The sequence below is a fragment of the Paecilomyces variotii genome (assembly GCF_004022145.1).
Source record: "Paecilomyces variotii strain CBS 101075 chromosome Unknown C8Q69scaffold_3, whole genome shotgun sequence".
NCBI lineage: Eukaryota > Fungi > Ascomycota > Eurotiomycetes > Eurotiales > Thermoascaceae > Paecilomyces > Paecilomyces variotii.
Genome location: NW_021167142.1, coordinates 859,554 through 872,802, shown reverse-complemented (window position 1 = coordinate 872,802; position 13,249 = coordinate 859,554). Strand labels below are relative to the sequence as shown.

Here is a 13,249-nt window from a genome sequence, read left to right as displayed (position 1 = left end):
CCGATTCCGTCTCCGTAGAAAGTCTTTCGACTTGCAACCACAGCACAGCACGCAGCCTTCCATCCCCAGGCGACACGCCCCTGTGCATCGACTTTTGACTCAGTAGCATCGAGACGACGCTGGAAACTGTCTTCCAGGCGTGTCTCTCACTATCAAAGAAGGGTTCGCTAGCCAGACCCGGGTCCGTCCTGCCGCTCTAACGAAACAAAGTGACCAACCACCCCATCCGTACTCGTACTGTGCTTCGTCGCGTTCTGTCCGATATTCTGTCACCATGTCAGGTCTTGACGTTGAAGCTCTTCTCGAATCTGCAGCAGCTCCCTCAGTTCAGGAATCGCGAGATTCCCGCGATCGCGATGACCATTCCAGAGCCGACCCCAGTGACCGCAAGGACCGCGATCGTTCTCGGGACAGAGATCGCCGACGACGAGACCGCAGTCGCGATCGCCGACGTGAACGAGATGCCGATGGAGACGAGGAAATGAAGAGTCCGAGAAGCGAGCATGGCAGTGCTAACGGAAGCCATAGAAGCAGAAAGAGGAGCAGGAGCCGCGACAGCGACCGACGCCGCGCTCGCCGCGACCGTGATGACTACCGCTCTGGGGGTGACTATTACCGTGGTGGAGGACGTGCTCGTACTCGCTCTCGCTCCCCTCGTGATGACCGTTACTACCGTCCTTCAGGACGTTCGCGGAGAGATGACCGTGACGATGATAGGCGCCGTCGAGACCGTGACCGTAAACGCAGCCCTAGTCCACGGCGTCGTAGCAGGACTCCAGCAGAACCTCAACTTACCGAGGATGAGCGTGACAGACGTACCGTCTTTGTGCAGCAGTTGGCCGCTCGTCTCAGGACTAAAGAGCTAATTGCCTTCTTTGAGAAGGTTGGGCCTGTGAAGGAAGCTCAGATCGTTAAGGATCGTGTGAGCGGGCGCTCTAAGGGGTAAGTTCTTAATTTCGCGTCAATCACATGGTATTCATACGACTAACATGATCTCTATAGTGTGGGCTATGTCGAATTTAAAGACGAAGAATCAGTTCCCCTTGCTATCCAGCTTACCGGCCAGAAGCTTCTAGGGATCCCTATTATTGCACAATTGACCGAAGCCGAAAAGAACCGACAAGCTCGCAATCCCACTGTCAGCGGCAACCATAACTCTATTCCGTTCCATAGATTATATGTTGGTAATATTCATTTCAGTATCACTGAGAGTGATCTGCAGAACGTTTTTGAACCTTTCGGTGAGCTCGAATTTGTCCAACTACAGAAGGACGAGACCGGACGCAGCAGAGGATATGGATTTGTCCAGTAGGTTCAATCCGTTCTTCCTCATACATGAGAACAATACTAACAATATATCACAGGTTCCGTGACCCTAACCAAGCTCGTGAGGCCCTGGAGAAGATGAATGGCTTTGATCTTGCTGGTCGACCGATTCGTGTTGGCCTTGGCAACGATAAGTTCACCCCTGAATCGACCGCGAACCTTTTACAGCGTTTCCAAGGCCAGGGCGCAAACCAACCAAGTTACCAGGGTTCATTATTCTCTGGCCAAGGAGGCCGCGGTGTTCACGCTGGCGGTGCCGGTGGCAACTTCGATCGTGCAGGTGGCAGAGACGACAAGGGTACAAGCGGCGCCAGTGCTCTGGATGACACGGATGTTGCTGGTGTGAACTTCAACAACTATAGCAGAGATGCATTGATGAGGAAACTTGCCAGAACAGATGAGCCTGAACCCTCCGCCGATGAGAAAGCAAAGATTCTCAAACCGAAGACCGAGACCAAGCCATTGCCTGTCAATGTCAACATGGCGAGCAGATGTGTGTTGCTGCGTAATATGTTTGACCCTGCCGAGTAAGTTCACTTTGCCCATTGGTCGTCAATTGCTAGGTAGGATGTGCTAACATTTCAACAGGGAAGAAGGTGAAAGCTGGGTCAAGGAGCTGGAGGATGACGTCCGCGCTGAGTGTGAAGAAAAATATGGCCACGTTGTTCACATTGCTCTAGATCCTCATTCGCAGGGCGATATCTACCTCAAATTCGACCGAGTCCAGGGTGGCGAGAATGCCATCAAGGGCCTCAACGGCCGTTTCTTTGGTGGTCGCCAGATTACCGCTCAACCTGTCGTCGACGCTGTGTACAGCAGTCTTTTTTCCCGGACAAAGGCGATCTAGAAGATCGGCAACGCCGATACGGTGAGTGTTTTTCTGACTGTGTCTTAGGCGCAGTTCGTGGCAGCGGAAGTCCACTCAACTTTTGTCTGTCTACGTGGACCAAGTGCTTTGATGACACTACCCGTGGTAGGTGCCATTACTCCAAACATCTTGTACATTCATGATTATGTGATGGCCGAAAGGCTACAAGACAAATGATGTGTTTATAGGAGCCTTCTAAATAGCGTTTATCGTGGATATGTATATCAAATGAGAGTCAAACCACCCGTTCAGTAGTTTCAGAATCTGCCTTCCGTTTCAGGTATATGTTAGGTTTCCAAGGTCGTTCCGTAACCCGGCAAGCTGCTGTAGTTTGTCCTACCTTATTCCCCCCCACTTGTCCTACATCTGCGAAACGCTAAGTTGGCTGTCGTTCCCTACATGTGAGCCTCCTAAGCGAATGTCCAATGTCAACCGCTTCAAGGAGGACCACATTACCTGTGATCTCTGCAGTGCTGCAACTTATTTCCGCATATACACGTCGTACTTGCTTCCGCAGCAACTACCTGTAAGAAACCGCTTTGTCTCAAAGAACTGATTAGACATTGCATATTAGGTCTCAAAGTCTCTTCGGACGCTGGCATACCCGCATAAGCCCGCTTATCGTCCCCGTCTTTCTCTTTGAGAGTGGAGGCAATGTGCATATCCAGATTTGTTCGCTTCTTTGTCTGCTAGATTCGGGCCTATGTAGAGGTTACTTGCATATGGCCACGACTGGAAGAAGATGGAATCCGCGATGATACAAACGTACCCTACACGATCTCATCTTTTCGAACTAAGCTTAAATACGAGAGGTATCTGTCATTGGAAGATAGGATTTCTGTTCTCTGTGTCTCCACTGCCATGTTGAGATTATATATATCTGTGTGTGATTTGATACTTTTCTCTCTTTCTTTTTGTTCTTGCAGAGCGTTATTATCGACCCCTTCCTTGGATGCGTCGGCCCAGGAGTGAGCCTATATAGTATAGTTAACACTCTATTATCCTTTCTCATTCCTCCTGACATGGAACCGTTTTCGTTGCCAATGACCAGACGCGTTATATAACTACGAACATTTTGTATAAATTGTCCGCGACTTTATCAAGCAGACTCAAGGAATTTTGCTAAGTTTGAGTCAACTTCTTGAATTCCATTGGATGATACTTGGAAAGTTCATACTCTTGAAATTAGAGAAACGCTGTTTTCATCCTAGCCTGTATTGACTTGTACACGTCGACTCTGACAATCGCTAATATTTGAGTACGCAGATCGATTCGTTGCTCTCAAGGTCATTCCCTGGTGCGGTTGCGATTTGGTAGCAGCCATTCATCACGAACTACTACACTCTCCACCGAGCGACCAACTATTCCTCTGATATGGGTGGTTAGCTCGGACTCCGATATACCTTCGCTGAACACGCGCCTCAATATATATCGTTGCTGCTTGTCTCGTATATACAGGAACTTTGTCTCTTCCCCATGCCAATGACGCAGAACGTATTGTTCTCTTTTCTCGCAGAATAATACCAGGACTGGCGTCCGTCAATCCAATCCATAAGTACCTAGACTTGACCCCAAAGATCGAAATCGCCGAAACCCATCAACAGGAGCAGAACCATAGAGACCCGGGTAAGTTATCTCCTTATTCATTCCCAGCTACTGCGCTCGGAATGGGGAGCTTTTCATATAGCAAAAAAGGTTCCTAATCATAAGTTATTCGATAGGGAACAACTAGCCGAAATCGCACTGCCTCAACATCTATCGCAGGTGTTGATCTTTGTCGGGTCTCTGAGCTGAAACTTTCGATCCATTGGCCTGATTCTATCCCCTTCTTGAACAGTTCTGGGCCATCGTCACGAATCCTGTCGAGGCATTCTTGAAGTATAAATATGTCCAATGGCTCGAGAGGAGCTTGGAAATTTATGAGACCCGTTCCTCACAATTACAACAATTCCACATTCGAGGCTAGATGACAAAATCCAACTTCTCGACTCTCTCACCTGAGAAATATCCTACTGGACCCGAGCTCTCCTAGACCACAAAGCTAGATTTCCATCAGAGCGATGGAATTGACCGGGTGTGTCTCTCGGGGTCTGCCTCTTCCACATCAAAGACCCCGGTAGTAGTTGGATGTGTCAACGCCTAGCCATTTGTTACATCGAGACAATGGCAGAATCTTCAACTACCTGGATCGGCGGCTGTGCCTCTCTCACCCACTTGGAAGCTCTATGGTCACCAATATCACTTGCATTACGAAGGTATAGTGTCCCGAGAACAGTCATCGCCAGCTGATATGATGAATGGCAGTACTTATGATGTTGCGTTCGGCCAAGCACTGTACATGCAAACTCCCCGAACGTCAGGAAAGGATAGCAGAGCCGAACAAAGGGTCAGAGGCTTCGTGGATACTATCAGAGCATAGCTACCGAAGGACAAGTTCCAAATATTGCCGTCCAGATCCTAGTGCGCTGGATAAATATAAATACAACAAATGGAGAAAGATCTCTCCAGATGCACGCAAACCATGAGTTTGGCGGAACGCTTCATGTCACAATTATCTAGTACGACGAGTTCAGCAGAGTCCAATTTCCGATCTTTTACTCCGCATTCTAGAGATTGCAATTTTTCACTTTATATCTAGCTATTCTGACAGAGAGCCGGAAACAGAAACCTTGGTATATCGATTTATGAACCATACTGGAATAGATAAGGCCGACAGGTCCACATATGTTTAGCAAATCGGCTCGTAAATGTATCATATTGTATTCATTTATGGAAAAATGAAACGAGGCCGCAACTGGGATTGTGAACAGACGTGGCTAAGTATCTCGAATTGTTGAAACATAAAGACAATCAATAGTCGATGGACAAAGGAGGGGAACCCAGTTGAGACGATGACGATCTATCCTCCAGTATGGATCCCACATACTTGCATCCACTAAGGGCTGCCAGTAGTCTAGCATCCCTAACCTACAAGTTGCTGGGCTCAGGTAGAAGTTGGTTATTCAGTCTTCGGTCAAAGTGCCCCGGTGGATAAAGGTCAATGCATGAACGATGGAAGATAGATAGTGCGTGAAATCCAGTGTCTCGTAAAGAAGAAAAAAAAGGCCGAACGTCTATCACTGCGGATCCGGAATCCAGAGCCAGGAACTGTCTCGACATTTATGATCTCTCATCTTGGAACCTAAGTAATGTCTTTTCTGTTAGAGAAAAGTATCTATATTTTCCAGAAACAAGATATAACATGGGAAAGCTTATTCTTGCACAGCATACACACCTTATTATGAGTTGGAACTGGAGATAGCTCAACTCGGTCACAGCTTATTCGCCAGAGGCTCAACGGCAAAGCTCTCAAGGTTCAAAAACATGCCTGGCGACATCCAGTGCGACGGCATTCGAAGATATTAAGCCTTGCTCTTCTCTATGGAGCGTGGTTTCCAAGGAGGATCTGATATCTGTGCATTTGACACCTCCGGCTGCATTTCAACTGACGGAATCCATCCTCTTCAAACCAAGATATCGTCACGATGGAACCAGGAAGAAGGTATAAATGAAAGTAGATCATTATAATCAGCATGATATCCAAGCATGCATTTGGTGAACATTTTCGCAGGAGAAACCAGCCTTCTGATATACTAATAACCTGAATATAAAGAGTCTAAATACTTACATACAGACTTCTTTATGGACCGAGAGGTAGAGCAGCCCATATTGCAACCAAACCCCAAGAAGGAGCCGTGCATTCTGTGACACAAACTTCTCAGTATACCTTGCGCATGAAGCATAGACAAGGAATGTTTGCTGCATAAAGGCCAGGTGGAGTAGGAACACAATAAAGCCTCATTACGAGCTTTCTCACGAGGCTTTAGAGTAAACTCACTGCCCAGCTCTTCCTTTGTCAGTTAGATGTGCAAATGCACGCGTATAATGGCGCTAATGGACGCGTACCAGAGCGTAAAAGTGAGCGCAGACTTCAAAATATCCCCTGCTTTTAAGATTCTCCTTGACATATCATCGCAATTCTTCGTCACCTCGTTCTTCAACCTTCAACCTTAAGCTATCGTCTTAGAGTATCGGTATACGCTGTATACGATGCAGTCATCATGCGGTTCTCCTCACCTGCCGGTTCCATTGACACCTAGTCGGAACCAGTTTCTGGGAAGCCCTGGTCCGACTATTCCTCAAACTCCCAGACAGTACGGTGTGATGGTTCGTGACTACGAACAGCTGCAAGGTACACATCAAGCAACGCTGCGGCAGCTTGAACAAGCACAAATCGAACTCGATGATGCTCGGAAAACGATCAGAAGGAACAACGACACCATTCGTCGTCTCCAGAGTCAGATCTCCGAGCTCGAGGAAACCATCCAGAGACAGAAGATCACCATTAGCAATCAGAGCAAGACTATATCTGATCCAAAGTCGAAGCGTCCAGCAAGTGTTCCGATGACCCCCCTTCGTCATGGATCTCAAGAGAGCCCATTTGGGAATGTTAGAGGACAGCCTTCGATTTTCGACCAGACTCCCCCGAAATTTGAACTCCCAGTGGACGCTCCGACCTCTGGTGGGAGTACGGGTTCAGCGGCACATCAGCAACTGAGGCTTTCACCGGCACCTGATGGTGCAACTTCGTTCATGAGCACTCACTCCTTTCCGCACCTCGATTACAATCGTATTTCTACTGGATTTGTCTCGAGATTTCAGGAACTTTGGCGGAAATCTGAGGTTTTCGGCCAAGTTCATGCAAACTTGCCGGACGTCAGAAAGGACAGCAAAGTTGATCAAAGGGTCAAAAACTATCTGATGGTCATTTCCGACACTCACGGTGCATTCAACCTGCTAGGTACCGATGACACCCGCTTCCACCTGGTTGCTAAAGCAATCAACTTCTACCTCGTGCGTGAAGTGCTCAAGATTACCGTCGTGAAGGGGTTCGATTCAGTGACCGACTCCGAGATTGGTCAGATCAAGAAGCAACTGTTCCCAGGTAGCAGACAATACTTTGAGGTAGTAGAGAAGGATGACTGACTGGTATCTGTAGACACCCCCGTGACCGTGAGGAACATGATGCATATTGCAACAGCGAATCAGGTGAATAACGTCAAACGGAAGGCTGGGTTCTCAGAGTTTACACGAAGGCGCATCAACGAGCGCACTGAGAAGCTGTGGCAGCTTATCGGACCCCTTACCTACGAAGGAGGTCCTAATGCCTGGTCTGACCTTTTCAATATTGTGTCAGAAGCCCACGGTCTGTCGCTGGATATGTTCTCGGCACTGTTTGAATATAAACTGGAGTTCCCAGTGAACAACGACACTTTTGACCAAACAACAATGGTTAATCGGGACACAGTCATGAAAGGAGATCCAGCTGTTTTAATGAGAAATGGAGCGCGCGTTAGGCTTGGGATCACGCCCATAATAAAGATGCGGCACAATTCTGGTTCTTCATCGCAGATCCAGCTCATTCACCTGGGCAATGTTCTTCTGAAGCCAGCTCCTAGACCACAAAGCTAGGCTTACTTGTTTAACAGAAGAACGATGTTGTTTAAATCAAGTTATCTTTTCTTTTCTTCAATGTCAGATCTCGGCCGATAGATGATAACAATGTAAACTGAATATCCCATAACCTATGCCAAACATTCTGAAGGCCTTCATATGCATCTGAATAGATGCTTGAGGGATAAAAGTGCTATTTCCTTTCTCGGGCCTTTGTGCCTTTTTGCTCTATCGCAGCGTGACGAGACTACATGTTGTTTCACTTGTATTGTGGTATTAGTTAGTTACTGCTGTATTATGCAAGCAGAGGGCACCAGATCACATATTAGTAGGATTTTCATTCTCACAAAGATCAATATGATTACTCCATTACAGCGGTGCGACTTGTTGGCAGATTGTATCAAATGCGCATGTGAGGACCTTTCGATAGGCAGAAACTTACTACTTCCCAGATCTGGTTGGCTCTGCAATTCAAACAGAGCCAATTAAAAAGGAACAATTCCACTATGATCTTTAGTTCTGTTGGATGGTATCATTGCGCAACGGCCTCGGATAACTTGGTGAACGGCAAATATCACGGAAAAGGACGAACCAAACCTGGCGGAAGGCAACCTTCCCGGCCAGCGAAAAGTGGCTGGGCTCAACATCTGGAATATTCCCCTTTAACACCCACTGTGCTGTGTGGTCTCGAGTTCGTTACACTGGAAGACAAAGGACTTCCGCTTATCAACTGTTCCGTTTTCCCTCTGTGCTACTCAAGTTTGAATAACTACTCAGAGAGCAGACAGCGCTCGGGCCATTGCCAGTCCGCAAGTTCGACCTGCTCAACCCCCGTCGCAAGGCTTTGGAAAAGCCGAAAACTCCCTCTTTCAGACTACGGCATCATCAACCTCACGCGCTCAATGATCATATCTTCATGATCGCGAATTCCACAAAGCGAGCGACCATCGCGGTCTGGACGCTGGCCGACAGTTACAGTGCGTTGCCGCCTTCCTCTTCGTTGCCCTGATCTTTGATCCCCTCAGTCGATCCCTAGGGCAATGTCATGATTGTTCTGCCAATGTACTATTATTAGATCTTTCTGACCGTATCTTGTAAAACAGGCTTCATCGCGTTGTTCGCACGCCGCCATTCTTCCGAATCCTTGCGCAATGGCAGCCGGAATCCTAGGCGGCGGCATTTCCACAGTTATTTCGTGACACACCTACCATCGTCGTCTCTGCATCCAGATTCGAGAGCGCCGTCTCCATCCTTTCACAAACTTCCTCGTGCAGCTTCTACGCCTCATACGGGGGAAATATCGCAGCCCCCCGCCGTACTACAGCCCTTGGCGGGACGAGAAACAACCGTTGTCCGAATTCCGCTTCGCAGTGCTAAGCATCACTTTGGGGCTTCTTTCTCCAGAGGATCTCGTCCTTACAATGAAGACACGTACCAGGCTGGCGTGATTGAGATCCCCGCATTTGCGAAGCGAGTACCGCGATCTTTAACAATTCGGCGACGGAACGCACCTCTGAATGAAACTCGAGGAGCGGAAAGTGCAAGCGGAGATCCCCAGGTGTTCTACTTCGGGATATTTGATGGCCATGGTGGTTCTGAGTGCAGCGAATTTCTGCGGGATAGTCTGCACACATATATTGAAGACACAGCGGCAGATTTTGAGTTGCAGTCAAGTTTGAGGAGACGGGATGACGCCGCTTCGTCTGAGTTACTGGGGGAGCAGTACGAAGATGCACAAGACTCTGATGCCGCACTGCCCATTATGCAGCACGGCAATAGGCGACGAATCGGAGAACTGGAGAGGAGCATGTTGGACGAATGGAAATACCTTGTAGGAGGGTACTTCAGGCGATTTAGACCCGCTCACTTCACTTACTACGGGGAAGACGAGTGCGGAAGCCGTGCAGATAGCTCGACACCTGCGAATAAGAATGAGACAAATAGCAGCGTCAGCATTGAAGAAGTCATGGAATACGCTTTCCTTCGTGCGGACCTTGACTTTGTCTCTGCGCAAGCTTCGAAGCGTGACAGCGACGTTGTCCAGGCAGACAAACCGCTGAACGAAGACGAGATCCTGGAGAAACCTAGTCGAACGCGAACGCCGCAGATTGGAGGGCGTGAAAGGTTCAAGGGTGGAAGCACCTGCAGCGTTGCTATGATCTCAACTCCCACACCGATACCTTTTTGGCACCCTTCTGCCCCGTCCTCCCTCCTCATCTCTCACGTTGGCGATACGAGGATTCTCTTGTGCTCCACTGCCAGTGGCGAGGCTATTCCGGTTACTTCTGTTCACCACCCGTCTTCACCTATTGAGGGCAGTCGATTGCGCAGATATGCGGCAACTTTTGTCACCGATTCCTTCGGCGAAGAACGCATGAGCGGATTAGCAAACACTCGGGCTTTTGGGGACATTCGGTCAAAGCGGATCGGCGTTTCTGCAGAACCGGAGATCAGACGGATTGAAATGGGACCTGCAGAGTACTCGTTTCTTGTGCTCATGTCAGACGGAGTGAGTGATGCTCTGTCGGATCAGGAAGTTGCAGATATTATCAAAGAGGCCAAAACCCCCGACCAAGGAGCCAAAGATGTTGTGAACTTTGCTACGGAGGTGAGTGATGTAGGCGATAACGCGACCTGCTTGGTTGTACGCTTAGGTGGATGGGAGCGTCGGCTGGAAGGCGGATTGGGGAGCATGGGTACGAAAGAGTCCCGGGACTGGAGAAGACAGGAGGCTACGGATCCGCGCAGGTCACGGACGTGAACACGCCAGATTCGAGAAGCAGTAGTAGAATTTTGAAGTTTTTATATCTATATAGGTTTGCATTGCATTTTCCGGCTGCGGGGGCTTTAAATTCCAGCAATAGGACAGTCTGGGTGCTAGAATTGGTGCATATTCTTTGATATTTCTGTACATGGCCAGGTGCAATTGCTAGTAACAGCAATAAAATGGTGGTAGTTTTGTTTGGGAACAAACAATCTGTTCTAACATCTAGCTTAATCATTTAGTTCCAAGTGGCATGTTTACTTATCCTTTTCTCCCACGCTGTTCCCTTTGGAGTTTCTCTCTATCAGAAGTGATCTCCGTTCAAACCATCCCAGAGCTTATGCCTCATTCCTGCTGTTCTAGTTGCACCAGCATTCTATATTATCTTCAAAAGGACTGAGTATATACAGTGGATTTCATCTATCTGTTAATGATTAGATGTGGCGTTCTCCCGCAGCAGAGAAAGGATTTACTTCGAGCTGTTATCCGGATGCCCATGTGTGATCTCCGCTTATTCTCCATCCCCAACATTGTCTGGATCATCCATTGGCGTAATCAGGAGTGGGCACCTAGTGCCCACTCTCAAGGGAATGAACAATTGCATAACGTTGAATCCGATCATCCTCAAGGATCTCGACTGTTCCACCCGCTGGTCCAAAATGATAGCCTTGATTGAGCAAGTTTTGATAGGGCCATTAGGCTGGTATTTGCGGTCTTGACGGGCGTTGTATGCGGAGATGGATGAATTGCATCTAAAAGGATCTTATTGATCTATTAAATAATGATAGCTTTCTCTCAGTTCCACATGTAAGGCCTCGAGACGAAGAGGTTTTTTTGTGAATATAGATGCTCGAAAATGACGTCCTCAGAATTGGACAGAATTCCGAAAACTGAGTAGTTCGGCTTTACAGTTTGCTTTCGGCTGTCCTGAACCGCAGCAAGATAGATTATGAGCTGTGGCAAGCCACTTTTCGTGGTGTCCAACTTCTTAGCCTCCCTAAAAGGAAATCTGTTAACAATAAATTATACAGAATGTTAAGAAAAAAGACATATAGCACGATTAGCATCGTGTCTAATTCTGTCTTAAGCTTTTGCTCTGGGAAAGGCACCGATCAACCTTTCTTGTATTTTTCTTTCCCCCAATGAGCTGCTTTCTATTAAGATTGGCATCTCAGGGAACCAGTTCAAATGCCTATTGGCATTTTGGTCGTCGAGGCGACCGAGGCGATCGCAAAAAATGATTTCGATAATTCTGGAGATAGATTTGGATGCAGCGTATATGAAGTATGACGGAAGTCGACTGCACGACTAGACCAAAAAGGGGAACTCCTTAGAGGTCCCGAGTGGCCCCTAGGTCTGTTAAAATATTTAGACGAGGATATAGCGGTTATCGAATTGTCTAGAGATTAAAACATGTTATTTTGAGTCAAGAAGTAGCAATATTCAGAGTGCCAGCCCAGATATCTCAAACCTTGGGATGTACATTCCAGACCAGTTCCGCGATGATTTCCATCTCCGACTTATCCAGGATAATATCCCCTTCGCCAGGGTTAGCGGGACGAAGGAAGAAGTGTTCGAAAGGAAGCGTTAGGGGATGGCCTGTCACGTCGATGGGGTCATCTTCTTTCTGGGACATAACAATATGCCCAGTCACTTCCGCAACTTTCTTATTCTTGTCCTGCCGTGTTGGCCGTGGGATTAATTCCCACTTTTCAACGGTGCTCTCTTTTCTTTTTGTATGAATAGAAATGGTGAGAGCTGTCTTCAGGTCACCATCTGCTTCCAACAGCCACCAGCGAGCGTCATCCGCAAGCTTCACTTTCTCTTCAGAGTATCCGGCTTCGATAATCACCGTGGGCCAGAGGGGAGAGCGGCCTTGCGGGAGATCCTTGGGGCGGTACGTCTTATCAGCTGCTTTCGTGCGCCCGTTCGATGTAATCGAGACTTGTCCCATCTGTTGCAGCTGTAAGCCCAACCCATTCATGAGTGTGAATTTGCCGACAATCAGAGTATTGAGGCCCTCATGTGCTTGCTCATGGACTGCAGTCCTCATCTTCACGAGAAGTAGACTGTGGTCTGGAATGTATTCGAAGGAAGAGTTACTGAAAATCCTCTTTTGCGGATCAGGGCTTGAGAAAGTCTCTGAAAATGTTTTCTCGCCCACGTTAGACATGATAAAGAACTGGCTTCTACGGCCAGTCGTGTCTTTCTCAAAGGCATGATATTCACTGTCAAAGACTTCAAGGAAGTGCTGTTCCCCGCAATACTGGTATTCACTAGTTGCAGGACTGACATGCAATAGCTGTTGATAGTTATTCTTCCTACCTGCTGTCACTGCCATGATGACTGAAGTGCTGGATATGATAATCTCCGCTTGTGGTGGCAGGCAGCTGGAGCCGAAGTCGGGGTGCTCCTATATTCATGAGAAATCTAAAGAAATCGTTCCGGTTATGCTACCTGGTTTATAAGTCTCCAGGATTGGACAATATACCGGTATTTAAACGTACAAGGTACTTATGCTTCGGCTTCTAGGGAAGGTTTACGAAATGATGTCACCGCATCTCCCAAAGTCTCTCTACAACATCAAAGTTACGCATGTTATAAAGTATGTATTAGTTAGATTGGAGGTGACTTTTGACACAACAAGTCGAGAAGCGTAAACCATGCCAAGAGAGATTTGCTTCACATGGACCTGTAACCTAAAACTACAATGAAATTGTAGTTTATTATGTTGTAGTACTAGTCTCCTGCCCATTAGGTAGCGGCTTAAGTACCTGCGTCCTAATTTATCTTCTGAT

General features: G+C 47.7%; 4 protein-coding genes across 4 annotated transcripts; 3 read left to right on the top strand and 1 right to left on the bottom strand.

Moving 5' to 3' along the window:
- Positions 1 to 274: 274 nt before the first annotated feature.
- On the top strand, positions 275 to 2,173 carry C8Q69DRAFT_443223 (putative RNA splicing factor (Pad-1); the record flags this gene model as incomplete). Its single annotated transcript, XM_028628898.1, has 4 exons — positions 275 to 942; positions 1,003 to 1,308; positions 1,365 to 1,853; positions 1,915 to 2,173. The coding sequence occupies 4 exons, from the start codon at positions 275 to 277 to the stop codon at positions 2,171 to 2,173; spliced, it is 1,722 nt and encodes a 573-aa protein (XP_028486454.1).
- A 3,945-nt stretch (positions 2,174 to 6,118) lies between these two features.
- Positions 6,119 to 7,949, top strand: C8Q69DRAFT_518692 (hypothetical protein; the record flags this gene model as incomplete). Its single annotated transcript, XM_028633447.1, has 3 exons — positions 6,119 to 6,151; positions 6,290 to 7,178; positions 7,233 to 7,949. 3 exons carry the CDS (start codon positions 6,119 to 6,121, stop codon positions 7,703 to 7,705), a joined length of 1,395 nt encoding a protein of 464 aa, XP_028486453.1. The 3' UTR covers positions 7,706 to 7,949.
- A 441-nt stretch (positions 7,950 to 8,390) lies between these two features.
- Positions 8,391 to 10,665, top strand: C8Q69DRAFT_205412 (phosphatase 2C-like domain-containing protein). The gene is made up of 2 exons (XM_028626131.1): positions 8,391 to 8,664; positions 8,791 to 10,665. Exons 1-2 carry the CDS (start codon positions 8,604 to 8,606, stop codon positions 10,446 to 10,448), a joined length of 1,719 nt encoding a protein of 572 aa, XP_028486452.1. The 5' UTR covers positions 8,391 to 8,603; the 3' UTR covers positions 10,449 to 10,665.
- An 857-nt stretch (positions 10,666 to 11,522) lies between these two features.
- On the bottom strand, positions 11,523 to 12,904 carry C8Q69DRAFT_205414 (hypothetical protein). The gene has a single exon (XM_028626132.1). It carries the CDS (start codon positions 12,790 to 12,792, stop codon positions 11,917 to 11,919), a length of 876 nt encoding a protein of 291 aa, XP_028486451.1. The 5' UTR covers positions 12,793 to 12,904; the 3' UTR covers positions 11,523 to 11,916.
- Between the last annotated feature and the right edge of the window lie 345 nt (positions 12,905 to 13,249).

Bases quoted from the DNA above. Each gene is read 5' to 3' on its own strand.
- C8Q69DRAFT_205412 (XM_028626131.1), top strand. From the start codon at position 8,604: ATGATCGCGAATTCCACAAAGCGAGCGACCATCGCGGTCTGGACGCTG. The intron at 8,665-8,790 runs GTGCGTTGCCGC...CTTGTAAAACAG, and splicing joins GACGCTGGCCGACAGTTACA to GCTTCATCGCGTTGTTCGCA.
- C8Q69DRAFT_205414 (XM_028626132.1), bottom strand. From the start codon at position 12,792: ATGGCAGTGACAGCAGGTAGGAAGAATAACTATCAACAGCTATTGCAT.